This window comes from Oncorhynchus tshawytscha, linkage group LG06 (genome assembly GCF_018296145.1).
Source record: "Oncorhynchus tshawytscha isolate Ot180627B linkage group LG06, Otsh_v2.0, whole genome shotgun sequence".
NCBI lineage: Eukaryota > Metazoa > Chordata > Actinopteri > Salmoniformes > Salmonidae > Oncorhynchus > Oncorhynchus tshawytscha.
The window spans coordinates 34,783,147-34,802,393 of record NC_056434.1 but is presented as its reverse complement, the minus strand read 5'-3'; the positions used below and the strand labels follow the sequence as shown (position 1 = coordinate 34,802,393).

At 42.9% G+C, this 19,247-nt stretch overlaps 1 protein-coding gene across 1 annotated transcript in view; it reads right to left on the bottom strand.

The window, feature by feature from the left end:
• The window catches only part of LOC112245254 (SH3 and multiple ankyrin repeat domains protein 3), an 81,473-nt gene that overhangs the window by 20,175 nt on the left and 42,051 nt on the right, over positions 1 to 19,247 (bottom strand). The window contains exons 3-4 of the mRNA XM_042323214.1: positions 12,027 to 12,102; positions 10,057 to 10,139 (exon numbers count right to left, since the gene is read on the bottom strand). Coding sequence (XP_042179148.1) covers positions 10,057 to 10,139; positions 12,027 to 12,102 — 159 coding nt within the window. The remainder of the gene's footprint in view (positions 1 to 10,056; positions 10,140 to 12,026; positions 12,103 to 19,247) is intronic.

The window sequence follows — 19,247 nt, the reverse complement described above, 5'->3', positions numbered from 1 at the left end:
AATGCTGTTCATCGACTACAGCTCGGCATTCAACACCATAGTACCCTCCAAGCTCGTCATCAAGCTCGAGACCCTGGGTCTCGACCCCGCCCTGTGCAACTGGGTTCTGGACTTCCTGACAGGCCGCCCCCAGGTGGTGAGGGTAGGCAACAACATCTCCTCCCCGCTGATCCTCAACACTGGGGCCCCACAAGGGTGCGTTCTGAGCCCTCTCCTGTACTCCCTGTTCACCCACGACTGCGTGGCCATGCACACCTCCAACTCAATCATCAAGTTTGCGGACGACACAACAGTGGTAGGCTTGATTACCAACAACGACGAGACGGCCTACAGGGAGGAGGTGAGGGCCCTCGGAGTGTGGTGTCAGGAAAATAACCTCACACTCAACGTCAACAAAACTAAGGAGATGATTGTGGACTTCAGGAAACAGCAGAGGGAACACCCCCATCCACATCGATGGAACAGTAGTGGAGAGGGTAGCAAGTTTTAAGTTCCTCGGCATACACATCACAGACAAACTGAATTGGTCCACTCACACAGACAGCATCGTGAGGAAGGCGCAGCAGCGCCTCTTCAACCTCAGGAGGCTGAAGAAATTCGGCTTGTCACCAAAAGCACTCACAAACTTCTACAGATGCACAATCGAGAGCATCCTGGCGGGCTGTATCACCGCCTAGTATGGCAACTGCACCGCCCTCAACCGTAAGGCTCTCCAGAGGGTAGTGAGGTCTGCACAACGCATCACCGGGGGCAAACTACCTGCCCTCCAGGACACCTACACCACCCGATGCTACAGGAAGGCCATAAAGATCATCAAGGACATCAACCACCCGAGCCACTGCCTGTTCACCCCGCTGTCATCCAGAAGGCGAGGTCAGTACAGGTGCATCAAAGCTGGGACCGAGAGACTGAAAAACAGCTTCTATCTCAAGGCCATCAGACTGTTAAACAGCCACCACTAACATTGAGTGGCTACTGCCAACACACTGTCAATGACACTGACTCTACTCCAGCCACTTTAATAATGGGAATTGATGGGAAATGATGTAAATATATCACTAGCCACTTTAAACAATGCTACCTTATATAATGTTACTTACCCTACATTATTCATCTCATATGCATACGTAGATACTGTACTCTATATCATCGACTGCATCCTTATGTAATACATGTATCACTAGCCACTTTAACTATGCCACTTGGTTTACATACTCATCTCATATGTATATACTGTACTCGATATCATCTACTGTATCTTGCCTATGCTGCTCTGTACCATCACTCATTCATATATCCTTATGTACATATTCTTTATCCCCTTACACTGTGTATAAGACAGTAGTTTTTTTTTAAATTGTTAGTTAGATTACTTGTTCGTTATTACTGCATTGTCGGAACTAGAAGCACAAGCATTTCGCTACACTCGCATTAACATCTGCTAACCATGTGTATGTGACAAATAAAATTTGATTTGATTTGATTTGATTTACAGTGTGTTCTATAGTGTATTAGTAACAGTGAGAGGTGAGATGGACTCTACAGTGTGTTCTATAGTGTATTAGTAACAGTGAGAGGTGAGGTGGACTCTACAGTGTGTTCTATAGTGTATTAGTAACAGTGAGAGGTGAGGTGGACTCTACAGTGTGTTCTATAGTGTATTAGTAACAGTGAGAGGTGAGGTGGACTCTACAGTGTGTTCTATAGTGTATTAGTAACAGTGAGAGGTCAGATGGACTCTACAGTGTGTTCTATAGTGTATTAGTAACAGTGAGAGGTGAGGTGGACTCTACAGTGTGTTCTATAGTGTATTAGTAACAGTGAGAGGTCAGATGGACTCTACAGTGTGTTCTATAGTGTATTAGTAACAGTGAGAGGTGAGGTGGACTCTACAGTGTGTTCTGTAGTGTATTAGTAACAGTGAGAGGTGAGATGGACTCTAAAGTGTGTTCTATAGTGTATTAGTAACAGTGGGAGTTGAGATGATGGACTAGTGTGTTCTAACAGTGAGAGGTGAGATGGAAAGTGTGTTCTATAGTGTATTAGTAACAGTGAGAGGTGAGATGGACTCTACAGTGTGTTCTATAGTGTATTAGTAACAGTGAGAGGTGAGGTGGACTCTAAAGTGTGTTCTATAGTGTATTAGTAACAGTGAGAGGTGAGATGGACTCTACAGTGTGTTCTATAGTGTATTAGTAACAGTGAGAGGTGAGATGGACTCTACAGTGTGTTCTATAGTGTATTAGTAACAGTGAGAGGTCAGATGGACTCTACAGTGTGTTCTATAGTGTATTAGTAACAGTGAGCGGTGAGATGGACTCTACAGAGTGTTCTATAGTGTATTAGTAACAGTGAGAGGTGAGATGGACTCTAAAGTGTGTTCTATAGTGTATTAGTATCAGTGAGAGTTGAGATGGACTCTAAAGTGTGTTCTATAGTGTATTAGTAACAGTGAGAGGTGAGATGGACTCTACAGTGTGTTCTATAGTGTATTAGTAACAGTGGGAGGTGAGATGTACTCTAAAGTGTGTTCTATAGTGTATTAGTAACAGTGAGAGGTGAGATGGACTCTACAGTGTGTTCTATAGTGTATTATTAACAGTGAGAGGTGAGATGGACTCTACAGTGTGTTCTATAGTGTATTAGTAACAGTGAGAGGTGAGATGGACTCTACAGTGTGTTCTATAGTGTATTAGGAACAGTGAGAGGTGAGATGGTGTGACAGGGAGAGAGAGACCCTTTCACTCAACCATATTACTTTATCCACTCTCACACTGAAAATCAGATTACACACACACACACACACACACACACACACACACACACACACACACACACACACACACACACACACACACACACACACACAAACAAAAAAAAATCACAGAAACTCATGTAAGCACACTCCTGACTCGTTAGCTGAGTGTGCCTCTGCCTGAGGATAGTCTACTGTGCACTTCACACCCTCCACTTAATCCTGGACTGAGTCCAGCTATACCACTTACACAGGAGAGCTCCCAGAGGTAGCTGCAGTATGTGCGTGTGTGTCAGTGTGTGTGCGACTTGACCCCACTAGGAAAGGTAATCCATTCAGTTCTATCTGAGGCACTCGGGAACATGGAGGAAGAGGGAGAAGAAGAGGAGTGGAAGAGAGGGATACATGTAGAGGGGGGGGAAGATGAGTGATAGAAATTGGAACAGGAGGAGAAAAAGAGTAGACAAATTGAAATATTGCTAAGGAGGAGGTAGAGAGGAACTAGGGAGGGAGAGACAGATGGACAGAGAACATCTCCTGGCTCGACATGTCAACTGTTCGTTGATCAGGAGGAAAGCCATAGTCTATTTTTGCTATTTTGTGATTGATTACTGCATTATTAGGTTTAGAGCTTGCAAGAAAGGCATTTCACTTTGCTAGTGCACATGACAGCTTGAACTGGGGGGTACTGCAACAATAAAGTACTTTGACTTCTAAACGGTTAAGCAGATATGTATGAAAATACCCCCCCCACACACACAAAAAAAAGGTGACATTGTGTACTGTCACCTCGAATGAAACATTTGATCAGAAATTCAAAATGCTGGAGTATAGAGCCAAATGTAACATTTTAGCCTCACTGTCCAAATACACACGTAGAGGAGGATATGTCTGCTTGAGATGGAGGAGCAGAAAACACACTCAGACTTCCGGCAAGGTGCCCACAAGGGGTTGCTATAGTAACCAGCATGGGGAGCTGGCACGTGCAGTAGTGCAAAGTGTGTGTGTGTGTGTGCAGGTAAAGTAGAAGCTGATAATGACTAATAGTAAAGCTGAGATACGAATAAAGAAGAGGGAGGGGAGGAGGTAAAAAAATAATTAGAGACAGAAAAAAGTGGAATAGAACAAACAGTGAAGGAGTCAATGAGAAAAAAGACAAGAGGAAAAAGAAAGATGGAGAGAATTGAGAGAAAGATACTCATTTCTGTCTCCCTGAACACCATGTGTGAGGAACAGATGGGGTATTCAACTGACAGCTCTTCCTAGGATTACACCACCACAGGGGCTACACACACACACACACACACACACACACACACACACACACACACACACACACACACACACACACACACACACACACACACACACCACAGGGGCTAGACACACACACACACAGGGAGAGAGAGCGAGAGTGAGAGCTATAGAGAGCGAGAGAGAGACAATGTAGTGTTGGCCAAAGACAGTCACGTTGACTCACAGAGAATTAGTCATACTGTGTGACTCAGTGATAGGTGTATAGAACTCCTCGCATCAACCCACACTCAGACCACCTACAGAGGGGCTCACAGACAGGCTACGATTTGAAGACGTATCTTTCCCTTTCAAGACAATCCAATACATATTGATATAGATACTTGGGCTCCGATATGATACAGGAACAATACGCTTTAGAATTAAACAATTTGGTGTGATTTGGTTTGATTAGAGGAACCAATCAACGCGTTTCGGTTTGATGTGATGCACTAACATTTGTTGCATAAACACATTCATTTTCCATTCTAAATTCAAATCTGCTGCTGAAGGAGCTGAAGAGCTCGATCTCTGAGCTGGATCTGTCTGAGCTGACTTCTATATGTGTGTGTGTGGGTTTGCAAATGTGTACCGTATGCCTATATTGTATGTAAGCACAAAGAGGGAGACTGGGCGTCTACCACCCTACTATCAGATTAGGGGGAGGAATGTGTACTTTTTGACCCCCCACTTTTGATCTGAAACGACCACAACCCACTAATTAACTTTACATTTTTGGAGATGAAAAGTGTTGTAAAAATGAGCTACGACATGAATAGACAATGAATGTTTAGCACAACTTTGGATTTCACCCCTGTGTGAAAATGGTTTTGAACATGAAAGTGATTGCTGTTTTCGTTGTGAAATAGTCATCATTACCCAAACATCTTCACTGAATGTTGAAATAAAAACTACACAGCAAGTTGGCCAGTGTTGATTTTTCAGTGTAACATTTCTAGTGTTGATTCAGGTGTTAAATGAACTCCGTAATCACTGGTGTAACAGAACCCCGGTGTTGGTGTTAATAACCAGTGTTAAACCCAAACCATGCCCATCATTGTCACATTTCCCAGAATACTCTATTGCAGGTTGATATTTAGAATTGTTTGTTTCATTACATGTTATATGTTTTTTCATGAAAATTGATTCAGTTATTCATCTTATGCTACTCAAATATAAGTAATATACACTTTTCTAAACTAATCCAATTTGTTACTTGGATTTATTTATTGCACCCGTTATTGAAATGGTTTAAATGCTATATGTAGTCTCATAGTCTACCCAAGCCAACAGTCAATCTGAATGCAAGTTGCTGGTGACAATCATTTTTTTACAATGTTGAATATCCCCACTCTGGCTGGATTCCAATAGGAATTACACATCACTTTGCAAGCCAGTATAATGTGACTTGCAGGCCTGATGTTTCCTGTAAACCATGAGTTTCAGGCCACTGTAATAGGATAAAACTAGTGATGTTATGTTTTACAGCAGCTAACTTTGAAACAGTGTGCTGATGCCTGTATCACTTTAGCAGAAGTACGTCATCAGTGATGTCGGAAGCTTAGCTTGATCACTTGCTTTTTCAAACCGTGTGTTGCTAAATGTGAGATCTCACTGATTTTGCTGTGGTTCCGGTGCTTTCTTTGATTAAGCTGCTTTCAAACACCAACCTCTACTGGATACCATGCGTATAAATATAATTAGGATTTTGTACATGTAATTTCACCTGACCAATAGTTTAGCAGGCAGAGTAGGGAAATATGGAACATTCAGTGATGTGATGGAATAAGGTGGAATCCCATTTAAAGCACACCATTTTTTAAATGTGAAAGCACACCATTGTTTAAATGTGAAAGCACACCATTTTTTAAATGTGAAAGCACACCATTTTTTAAATGTGAAAGCACACCATTTTTTAAATGTGAAAGCACACCATTTTTTAAATGTGAAACCACACTTTCTGCACTGTTCTTCAAATAAGTTGTTTTATGTACACCGAACAAAACTATAAATGCAACATGTAAAGTGTTGCTCCCATGTTTCATACGCAAAAAAAGCTCATTTCTTTCAAATTTTGGGTACATATTTGCTTACATCCCTGTTAGCGAGCATTTATCCGTTCCTTCTCCATTACACAGGTGCACCTTGTGCTGGGGACAATAAAAGGCCATTCTAAAATGGGGATTTTTTTTCACACAATATAATGCCACAGATATCTCAAGTTTTGAGTGAGCATGTAATTGGCATGCTGACTGCAGGAATGTCCACCAGAACTGCTGCCAGAGAATTTACCATAATCTGCCGCCAATGTCGTTTTAGAGAATTTGGCATTACGTCTAACCAGCCTCACAACCGCAGACAACATGTTTGGCATCATGTGGGCGAGCGGTTTTCTGATGTCAAGATTAGGAACTGAGTGCCCCATGGTATCTGTGTGGTTATGGTATGAACAGGCATAAGCTACAGACAATGAACACAATTGGATTTATTGAAGGCAATTTGAATGAACAGAGATACCATGACGAGATCCTGAGGCCCATTGTTGTGTCATTTATCTTCCGCCATCAACTGTTTCAGCATGATAATGCACTACCCCATGTCACAAGGCCTGCAGTTTGTCTATGGTCGGCACACTCACCAGAAATGTCACCCATTGAGCAAGTTCAGGATGCTCTGGATTGAAGTGTACGACAGCGTGTTCCAGTTCCTGCCAATATCCAACAACTTGGCAGAGCCATTGAAGAGGAGTGGGACAACATTCCACAGGCCACAATCAACAACCTGATCAACTCTATGTGAAGGAGATGTGTCTTGCTGCACGAGGCAAATTGTGGTCACAGCAGATACTGACTAGTTTTCTGATCCACGCCCCTACACATTTTGTTAAGGTATCTGTGACCAACAGTTGCATATCTATATCCCCAGTCATGTGAAATCCATAGATTCGGGCCTAATGAATTTATTTCAATTTACTGATTTCCTTATATCAACTGTAACTCAGTAAAAACTTTGAAATTGTTGCATGTTGCATTTAAATTTTTGTTCAGTATAGTATAAGCTTCTTTTTTAAATAATGGCATATATTCTGTTTTTGATAGCAAACTTGAAGGTGAAAAAGGAAAGCATGATGTAAGATGCAAACCTGGTAATCCAACTGATTGTAGTCTATTACAGCAAACAACTTACTGCTGGCCATGAAGCTTTGATAAAATCAGTGGAGAAAAAAATAAACTCTGTTAATCACGTTACTATTTATTCCTGACCAGCAGATGTCACTAATGTGCATTGTGAACAGATAATGAAGCACAGTGTAATGAACCCATTTTCAACACAATTGGCTGGAAAGCTTCAAAGTTCAGAAAACTTTGTTTCCTCAATCACTAGGTAAAGCTAGGCACTCAACACAAGGCCTTATGAAATACATATTGTGTTGAATAATTACAGTTTAATGATGACATATTCACTTGGGATCTCACTTGGTGAAGGACACAGAACTGGAAATAGATAGCAAAAATGGATGAATGTTTCTATCCCTAACAAATGCAGTCACAGGTGGTAACTCTGATAATTTAACACTGAAAAGTGTGTGGACCTGTATAGACACTGGGCCAGTGTTAAATGTAACACTCTGTGTTTTTTATTTATTTTTATTTTACCTTTATTTATCCAGGTTTTTTCTCATTGAGATAACATCTCTTTTCCAAGAGAGACCTGGTCCAATAGCAGCAGGGGGAACAACGTTTCAGACAAAACAACTTACACTAACACAACATGAAACAAAACTATAAACACACATACAGTACAACAATTCCATTGTACATTAAAAACACAAACGTCTTGACTAAAAACAGCTGTCCTAAAGACAATTACACTCTTCTATGATATATAAATCCATCAAGTGTTTAAACTCCACCAACGAAACGAGATCATCACATTTTAAAATGTTCAGGAGAGAATTCCAGGACCACGGTGCTAAGTAACTAAAACTATTTATAATCTTTCTTTCTCATTTTTGGTACTGTTAGAAGCAAATCAGAATGGGACCGTAATTGATATTTATTTACTGACCTGACTAAAAAAGAACAGAGATAAAATGGCATTTTACCCAATATAGCCTTGTAAATCAGTGTATACCAGTGTTTAAGCCTATGCAAGGTCAATGATGACCTGCCAACAGCACTGTAGAGATCACAATGATGTGTTAGACGTTTCTGATTTGTAATGAACCTGAGGGCTGCATGATACACTGAATCAAGTGCTCTCAGGGTAGTAAATTCAGGCTGAGGCCTGCATATACAGTGCCTTGCGAAAGTATTCGGCCCCCTTGAACTTTGCAACCTTTTGCCACATTTAATAATAATAATTTTGCACGCCCAATTTTTCAGTTTTTGATTTGTTAAAAAAGTTTGAAATATCCAATAAATGTCGTTCCACTTCATGATTGTGTCCCACTTGTTGTTGATTCTTCACAAAAAAATACAGTTTTATATCTTTATGTTTGAAGCCTGATATGTGGCAAAAGGTCGCAAAGTTCAAGGGGGCCGAATACTTTCACAAGGCACTGTATATATATAACATCACTAAAATCTAAAACCGACAGCAATGTACATCGTACCAGCTCCTTCCTGGCCTCAAAAGAAAAACAAGCCTTATGCCGGTGATAAAATCCTATTTTCAGCTTGAGCTTCCTTATCAAGTTCTCTACATGCACAGTGAAGCTCAGCTTATCAGTGTTTAACACTGGAGAATTTGCTGTGTACCAAAACTATTGCTGATGGTGAACCTGAACAATCGAAATAAAGTCCAATGTAGAGCTAAGCCCCGATTAGTGGCTAGGTTATAGCCAGATGAGAGGTGTGTCTCCCGTATTATGCTTCCCGGTAAAACACCATTTTCAGAAGCGCATTTGTAAACAATAACCTAGCAAATTACATTGGTTGTCCCTCAACTAATAAAGCATAATATTGCACAAGCCTTTTTACAAGCATTTGAAAGCTGAAGGCGGTTGCAGATGTGCAAGATCAGGAATAGGCCTTGGTCATCTCCTTGGTCAGTGTGCGAAGCTGCGCAGTTTGACTAGGCTACTGATATTGCCGGGGGGTTGCTCAGCATGCATCAGTTGTCTCAAAAGATGAGAGGTATTTTCGGAAGGTAAAAAGAAAGTAAAATGCTAACGGTTTAATCAGTTTCTGACAGATGCGTGCTACATTTGGATCGGTTAGGGATCCCGTGGACCCATCCACTCATATCTTAAACATTTGATCAGGGGACTGATGGGAATCGGTGAATGTTACAACCCTAGAAGATAGTAGCAGGGCTTTGGACGCAGCCGTGATGGTGATTCGGACAGCCTGCTTTAGTAAGAAGGTATAAAGTTGAGTTTTGTGAAAATTGTGTTTGTCACTCCAGGCTGATGGGCACGGACATTCATATTGGAATGCAGCCCTGGAGCAGGTACTCCATATGTGGGCCCAGACACCCGCACTGGAAAGTACACGATCGGCAAGGAACTCCACATATGGACATTGAACCGTGACCATGCCAAGTTGCTCACCTGCATCCAATCTTTATTAGCCACAAGCCCGCCTCACTCACCTGAATCCAATTGCTTCATTAACCACCGTCAAAGTATTTAAACAGCATCCATCTTCACGCCTTTGTACTTCTGGCTGACAAACAGGCAGTAGTTGAGAAGCCATTAAACTGCCACAGCGAGTCACCCGCTAGACACACTGCACAATGGCGGGCCAGGTCTACTTTGGTCTACGACTGGGTGGCTGGCCTATCCATCAACTGCACCCTCCAGGCTTCCTTCACAATGGTGGGCTTATGGCCGGGGTTTGCCCTGCCAGCAGGCTCAGCGCAGACACAGTTGACAACTGGAGGCTCACCCTGCTGTTATGGGGAGGGGGCAGGGTCAGCCCCCAGTTGTGCCCCGACTACCATCCATGCCAAAAACCTTATACCAAACTCCATCAACTACTGCCCCTTCTGACATGTTTGTTTACCTTTGGCTCCCCGTAGGACGAAGCCGAATCCTTCGTTTTCTTTCTTCTGCAGCATAGCATTCTTCTCCTCTATGATGTAATCACTGGAGAGCAGAGAGGAGAGGGACAGCAGGTAAGAGTCTCTGAGAGAAGAGACAGGAGGGAATGAAGGAGAGAGCAGAGAGCCAGGGATGGTAGAGAAAAGGATGGGAGAAGATGGAGATGGACAACGAGAAATAGGGGAGGAGGGGGTGGTGACGAGGGTGCAGTAAAATCTTTAAAATTGTTGCATGTTGTGTTTACTTTTGTATAGTGTATAAAAATCTCATTACTAATGAGTGTTGTCACGTGTGTGTGTGTGTGTGTGTGTGTCAATTCACACCACACAATTCAATGTTCAAACACAACAACATCTATTCCCAGCGACATTCTAGCACTCTGTTACCACACAGTAAAAGCACCATCATGTCCCAATCTCAGCAACACCAATTTTCTGTTGACTGACCGTCAGATCCCACTGCTGACACCAGACAGCCCATACAGTTAGTGAATTGAACACTAGACACACTGGCATGGGAGACCTGGAGTTCAGTCGTGTGTTAGCTGTTGGTTACGCCAACTGCCCAGCCACTTACCCCGGGTAGACAGAGCCCCTGCTGACGGGGCATGGATACCCCTGAAAAACCCTCCTGTGTCAGGGATCAGAGGTTTCAGAGATACAATTTAACTAGAGGACTTGCTTAATATACAGTGTGCAAAGCTGTCATCAAGGCAAAGGGAGGCTACTTTGAAGAATCTAAAATATACTTTGATTTAACACTTTTTTGGTTACTACATGACTCCATATGTGTTATTTCATAGTTTTGATGTCTTCACTATTATTATACAATGTAGAACATAGCACAAATAAATAAAAACACTTGAATGAGTAGATGTGTCCATACCTTTGACTGGTACTGTATTGTGTGTGTGTGTGTGTGTGTGTGTATATGTGTTTGTGTGTATATGTGTGTGTGTATATATAGGGGGTTTACAAATACAGTTCAACATCTTTCTCTCCTCCCCCTCCTCTTAGCCTACATCCTTTTATATCCAACCAGCTCTAAACTTTTCCCCTTCATAGCTACAGAATAGCTTTGTTTCTGTTCAACCAATCATGCTCTGAATTGCGCTAATTTTGCATTCACAATTCTATTCTATGAACTCCTATTTAGTTAGATACAGTACTACTCAGGTATTTAAAAAAATATTCCTTACATTCATATTCAGATTAGCATCCAATGTAGGACAATCATGTTCAATAATGTAATTACAGTCTAACACGTAATAATGTTCCATAAAGTAGCCATTCACAGTATAATGCTAAAGACTTCCATTCAAGAGCTTTGACATTCTATCCAATTCAGAGCCACCTCTGCTGCCTTAGCTCTCACACACTCTTCATGATTCACTCTGTACTCATTGTACGTAGTGAGTCATATTGGGGCGGTATGCTAATTGTAGTGGGTCTAGGCAGGGTAAGGTGGAGGTGACATGATCCTTAACTAGCTGGTGAAATCTCTCTCTCTCTCTCTCTCTCTCTCTCGAAAGCTGAGGGGAAACAACACTCTGATAACGAGCACCTCTCTCCCGACAAGCTGACTCTGACATTTAGAGTGAATTTACATCAGAACACAGTCCTATAGCATATAGTGTTCTGCTGTCCTCACTCCCAGCCTGCACATCTGATTTACCTGAGAGTGAGCACTCACACTCTCCTTTATTACTGATTGATGTCACAGGCAGTACAATTCAGAGTGAGGGGGACAAAGGACGAGAGGGAGAGAGACACTCACCCACACACGCATACACAAAGGGAATGTTTCAATAATCCACGTTTTATATGAGGTCTGGGTTGAGAGTGGGACTCATGCAAGCAGAATGCACTGACACTGTCTCACCCCTAGATGACAGCAGCATCACATCACATAGTGTGTGTGTGTGTGTCTTACCTGTATGAGGAGAGGTTGTCATAGGATCCCACAGTGTAGTGTCTGAACAGTCTCTTTGTGCGGTCCTCTCTTGTCTCTGTAAAACAAAGTAATACACTGTCAGTGTGTGTGTGTGGTCTTGCTTGCCCCCCCCCACACACACATACTGCTACCCTGCTAGAGTTCTTAATTGTGTGTGTGTGTTGTCAGACTATCTTGTGGGTTAATTACATTTTGTTTCTTGACATTCCACCCTGTCTGTCAGTCTCTCTGTCTGAGTCAGTGACAGCTGACAGCTTTGTCCACCACAAGTTTCTCAACGCCAAATCACAGAAATAGCAAACAAACCTCTCTCTGTCTCCACACTCCAAGCTCCATCATCTCCACTCTTCACTATCACTCTATCCTTCTCTCTCTATCCCCCTCTTGACCCTTTCTCCACTCATATCCACATTACCCCTCTTGTCATTCTCTTCCTGATTCCATTCTACACCCCTCCATCATTCTCTATACCCCTTTCAAACCTTCTCTCCTTCCCTCTGCATCAATCTTTCTACCTCTCTATCCCCTTGTCTCTATCCCCCTTTATCCACTCCCACTCTCTATTCCTCTCTCTCTCTCCACTCCCACTCTCTATTCCTCTCTCTCTACTCCCACTCTATATTCCTCTCTCTCTACTCCCACTCTCTCTCCACTCCCACTCTCTATTCCTCTTTCTACACTCCCACTCTCTATTCCTCTCTCCACTCCCACTCTCTATTCCTCTCTCTCCACTCCCACTCTCTATCCACCTCTCTCCACTCCCACTCTCTATCCACCTTTCTCCACTCCCACTCTCTATCCACCTCTCTCCACTCCCACTCTCTATTCCTCTCTCCACTCCCACTCTCTATTCCTCTCTCTCCACTCCCACTCTCTATTCCTCTCTCTCCACTCCCACTCTCTATTCCTCTCTCTCCACTCCCACTCTCTATCCACCTCTCTCCACTCCCACTCTCTATCCACCTTTCTCCACTCCCACTCTCTATCCACCTCTCTCCACTCCCACTCTCTATTCCTCTCTCTCCACTCCAACTCTCTATCCACCTCTCTCCACTCCCACTCTCTATCCACCTCTCTCCACTCCCACTCTCTATTCCTCTCTCTCCACTCCCACTCTCTATCCACCTCTCTCCACTCCCACTCTCTATCCCTCTCTCTCCACTCCCACTCTCTATCCATCTCCTCTACTCTCCATCCCTCTCCTCTCCTCTACTCTCTCTCTCTCATAGTGTTGTTGTCTCCATAAGGAGTTAATGGATACATGCCCACTGGCCTGACTCTCATTACAAATGCATAGACTTCCCCTTTCCCCTCCTCTCCCCTCTTTCACATGGCAAAAACTCACACGCATGTATATAATCAGAATACGGAATACAACAAACACCGGGCACTGATCTAGAATCCATGTCCCGCTGCTCTCATATCCAACCAGTCATAGCCCCAAAACTCTCTGTTTAGCAACGTAACCACTCAGACAGTCAGACAGTCAGCCAGAGTAAATGCTTATATTAAGGACAGACAGCCATACTCCAACACTCAGACATCATTTACAAACGCAACATTTGTATTTATTTATTCTGCCAGATCAGAGGCAGAAGGGAGGACAACTCGTTATATTGATAACGAGTTGGAATGTAGTGGAGTAAAAGTAGTCAAAAATATAAATATTAAAGTACAGAAGTTTGTGAGGGTCTTAGGGGCCAAGCTGGATTTCTTTAGCCTCCTGAGTCTTCTTTACCACACCATCTGTGTGGATGGACTATTTCAGGTTGTCAGTGATATGCACGCTTTTGAACTTGAAGTTTTTCACCCTCTCCACTGCGCCCTAGTCGATGTGATTGGGGGCATGCTGTGTCTGCAGTCTCCAGAAGTCCACGATCAGCTCCTTAGTTTTGTTGACGATGAGGGAGAGATTATTTTCCTGACACCATTCCGCCAGGACCCTCACCTCCCTCCTGTAGGCTGTCTCATTGTTGGCAATCAGGCCTACCACTGTTGTGTCGTCAGCAAACTTGATGATTGAGTTGGAGATATGTGTGGCAGCGCAGTCATGGGTGAACAGGGAGTACATGAGGGGGCTGAGCACGCACCCTTGTGGGGCCCCTGTGTTGAGGATCAGCGTAGCAGACGTGTTCCCTACATTCACCACCTGGGGTCGGCCCATCAGGAAGTCCAGGACCCAGGCAGGGGTTCAGATCCAGGGCTCGCACTGGATCTGATGAGCTTGGAGGGCACTATGGTGTTGAAGGCTGAGCTGTAGTCGATGAACAGCATTCTTATATTGGTGTTCCTCTTGTTCTGATGGGATAGGCCAGTGTGATTGTGGATAATCCATGGATCTATTGGGGTGGTATCCAAATTGTAGTGTGTCTATGTTGTTGGGTAAGGTGGAGGTGATATGATCCTTAACCCATAAGAGCCTAAGCCCTGTCTAAGCCGAAGGGTTTAAAAATTCAAGAATTTTAATAACATTCACTACATGGAACAACAAATGGTCCCCCCCAAAAAATTCTAAAGGAAGCTTGTTTGTCCTATCTCAGAGATTTTTGAAAAATAAGGAAATATTTAGTTATTATATATATATATATATATATATATTCTACATGTATTTAACCCATTATTGTTGGCACTAAAGAGTCTTCATTTATACAGTACAGTCAAAAGTGTGGACACACCTATCATTCATGGGTTTTTCTTTATTTGGACTATTTTCTACATTGTAGAATAATAGTGAAGACATCAAAACAACGGAATAACACATATGGAATGAGTAGGTGTGTGCAAAACTTTGGACTGGTACTAATACAGATGAAGACTCATGTAGTAACAAAAAAATTGTTAAACAAATCAAAATATATTTGAGATTCTTCAAAGCAGCCACCCTTTGCCTTGATGACGGCTTTGCACACTCTTGGCATTCTCTCAACCAGCGTCACGAGGTAGTCACCTGGAGCGCATTTCAATTAACAGGTGTGCCTTGTTAATTTGTGGAATTTCTTTCCTTCTTAATGTGTTTGAGCCAATCAGTTGTGTTGTGACAAGGTAGGGGGGGATACAGATGATAGCCCTATTTGGTAAAAGACCAAGTCCATATTATGGCAAGAACAGCTCAAATAAGCAAAGAGAAATGGCAGTTCATCATGACTTTAAGACATGAAGGTCAGTCAATATGGAACATTTCAAGAACTTTAAAAGTTTCTTCAAGTGCAGTTGCAAAAACCATCAAGATCTATGATGAAACTGGTTTTCATGAGGACCGCCACAGGAATGGAAAACCCAGAGTTACCTTTGCTGCAGAGGATAAGTTCATTAGAGTTACCAGCCTCAGAAATTGCAGCCCAAATAAATGCTTCACAGCGTTCAAGTAAAATACAAATCTCAATATCAACTGTTCATAGGAGACTGTGTGAATCAGGTCTTCATGGTCGAATTTCTACAAGGAAACCACTACTAAAGGACACCAATAAGAAGACACTTGCTTGAGCCAAGAAACCCAAGCAATGGCCATTAGGCCAGTGGGAATCTGTCCTTTGCTTTGATGAGTCCAAATTTGACCGCAGTGTCTTTGTGAGAAGCAGAGAAGGTGAACGGATGATCTCCGAATGTGTAGTTCCCACCGTGAAGCATGGAGGAGGAGGTGTGATGGTGTGGGGGTGTTTTGCTGGTGACACTATCTGTGATTTACTTAGCATTCAAGGTACACTTAACCACCATGGCTACCATAGCATTCTTTAGCGATACAACATCCCATCTGGTTTGCGCTTAGTGGGACTTTGGTTTTCAACAGGACAATGACCCAACACACCTCCAGGTTGTGTAAGGGCTATTTGACCAAGAAGGAGAGTGATGGAGTGCTGCATCAGATGACCTGGACTCCACAATCGCCCGACCTCAACCCAATTGAGATGAGTTGGACCGCAGAGTGAAGGAATAGCAGGAAAAGCAACCAACAAGTGCTCAGCATATGTGGGAACTCCTTGAAGACTGTTGGAAAAGCATTCCAGGTGAAGCTGGTTGAGAGAATGCTAAGCGTGTGCAACGCTGTCATCAAGTCAAAGGGTGGCTACTTTGAAGAATCTAAAATATATTTAGATTTGTTTAACACTTTTTTGGTTACTACATGATTCCATATGTGCTATGTCGTAGTTTTGATGTCTTTACTATTATTCAACAATGCAGAAAATAGTAAAAATAAAGAAAATGAATGAATGAGTAGGTGTCCAAACTTTTGACTGGTACTATATATATATATATACACACACACACACACACACACACACACACACACACACACACACACACACACACACACACACACACACACACACACACACACACACACACACACTCTACATGATCAAAAGTATGTGCACACCTACCTGTTGAACATCTCATTCCAAAATCATGGGCATTAATATGGAGTAGGTCCCCCCTTTGCTGCTATACCAGCCTCCACTCTTCTGTGCAGGCTTTCCACTAGATGTTGGAACATGCTTCCATTCAGCCATGAGCATTAGTGAGGTCGGGCTCTGATATTTGGCAATTAGGCCTGGCTCACAGTCAGCGTTTCAATGAATCCCAAAGGTGTTCGATGGGGTTGAGTTCAGGGCTTTGTGGAGGCCAGTGAAGTTCTTCCACACAGATCTCGAGAAACGATTTCGGTATGGACCTTGCTTTGTGCACATGGGCATTGTCATGCTGGAACAGGAAAGGGCCTTCCCCAAACGGTTGCCACAAATTTGGATGCACAGAATCGTTGAGAATGTCATGGTCTGCTGTAGTGTTAATATTTCCCTTCACTGGAACTAAGGGGCCTAGTCCAAACCATGAAATACAGCCCCAGACCATTATTGTTCCTCCACTAAACTTTACAGTTTGCACTATGCATTGGGGCAGGTAGCGTTCTCCTGGCATTCGCTAAAACAGATAGCTTGAGCCATTGCATTGTTCAGAGAGGTTCATTTGGGTTCATTAAGAAGTGGCTTTACAAAGAGATTGCGTTAAGAGGGATTTGGTTGGAAGCTGGTTCTGTTCAGACTTAAGATTGTGCATCTGTGGCTGGCAAGCAGAAACAGACAGCATAATACATACACACATTATTAAAATTCAGTTTTCTGTGAAAGCTAAGCAAATAACTGAAAAAGACAGGAAATTCAAATGTGCTCCTCAACACAAACTGTATTCTAAATAACACGTACTGTGGAATGTGTGTGTGTGTGCCCACGTAGCCCTGCTTCTCTCTAGGCAGGATGCAAGAGCTGTTCTGTCCTTGTTTGAAGGGCGCAAGCCGCTTCACCTCCATTAACACACACACAAGTACCCCTCACACACACCACCGTCCACACCGCTTTACATCCTCAGTTTCTGTGTTTCTCTGTTAGCCAGATATATTCTGCTTCCTCACTCTCCAGTTGTAAGCCAGTAACATGGGCAGCTGGCTGAATCACCTTGCTGACCTCCAGCTCACACAACAAGCCCAGCTAAACGGCACCTGCTTAAACACACTCGCCTCTGGCACACACCTGACCTTACGTAGCGCACACACACACACACACACACACACACACACACACACACACACACACACACACACACACACACACACACACACACACACACACACACACACACACACACACACACACACACACACACACACACCTGACCACACGTAGCACACACATACACACACACACACACACACACACACACACACACACACACACACACACACACACACACACACACACACACACATACACACATACACACATACACACACACACACACACACAGTCTGAGGAACATCGCCAACACCCCCTACCCAATTCTGTAGGTCCCCTAAGAAGTTGGGATAGTACACTCAGTAGGATCCCTTACCAAAGGGGATAGTACACTCAGTAGGATCCCTTACCAAAGGGGATAATACACTCAGTATTTCTAAGCAGAATAGATATGGTCATGTATACGTGGGTCAGTATGAACCCAAACCTCTCCTCTCGTTTACTCTCTATCTGCTACAGACAGCCTCCAAAGAGACACACTGTAATGAGAACATGATACAATCACCCTTCATTTTCTCACTTTCTTTTTGTCTCACATGCTCCTGTCTTTAATGTGTTTTAGACACAGTGGCCTCACTTAAGACTGGCCCATTTCCTTACAGAGAAGAGCGTGAGAAAAGAGAGGGAGAAAAGAGAGGGAGAAAAGAGAGGGAGAAAAGAGAGTGCGCTTATCCTTACAGAAAGAAACACACGGTACCTTTAGTCTTTAGAATTAACTGTAGAAACAGAATAATTGAGGTTGTAATAGGATAAAGTTAGAGACGGTCAGAGAGGGGAGGGGTAAGGGAAGGGACACGGGACAAAAGATAAAGTACAAAGAGAATGTACAAAAGGAAAGAACAAAAAGCAGGATCTGTATTATTTTAAACACGTACGTACATGTACAGTTTTAGCCTATCTGGCTGTGTGTCTGGTAATCTTTTTACAGTTACTACGACAACAGATAGACCATGTGAACCCCAGGTGTTTCTTTATCCGTCACTGCAAATTAATGTGTGAAAAGTATAAACTTGGAAAAGTGTGGTTAGTAAGTTCAGGAGTTCAGGAGGAGAGAATAGGAGGAGGGAGATATGCAAAGAGAGGGAAAGGTAGAGAACGGGAAGAACAAGTAAAAAAATTACAATGAACAAAAAATCTCCAAAACGACTGTGGCGGCTTATGGTAGAGAAATTAACTTTAATTTATCTGGCAACAGCTCTGGTGGACATTCCTGCAGTCAGCATTCTTGAGACATCTGTGTTATTGTGTTGTGTGACAAAATTGCACATTTTGAGTGGCCTTTTATTGTCCCCAGGACAAGGTGCACCTGTGATTATTGTGCATATGAAACATTTCTGGGATCTTTTATTTCAGCTCATGAAACATGTGACCAACACTTTACATGTTGAATTTATATTTTTGTTCAGTGTAAATAACAGATGAAGAAATGGAAAATAAAGTGCAGGAGATCAATAGAAGTTATGGGAGAAACGGAGGAGGGTAGAACACTGTGAGATGACAGTTATTTCACAGCTGAAAACAGAGGGAAAAATAAGTCTGCATTCAGCCAGTCAAGGTTGTCAAATCATTTGACTCTACACCAAGACTGACTGTCATTTCACAGAGAGAGCGAGTGAGAGCGAGAGAGAGAGTTCAG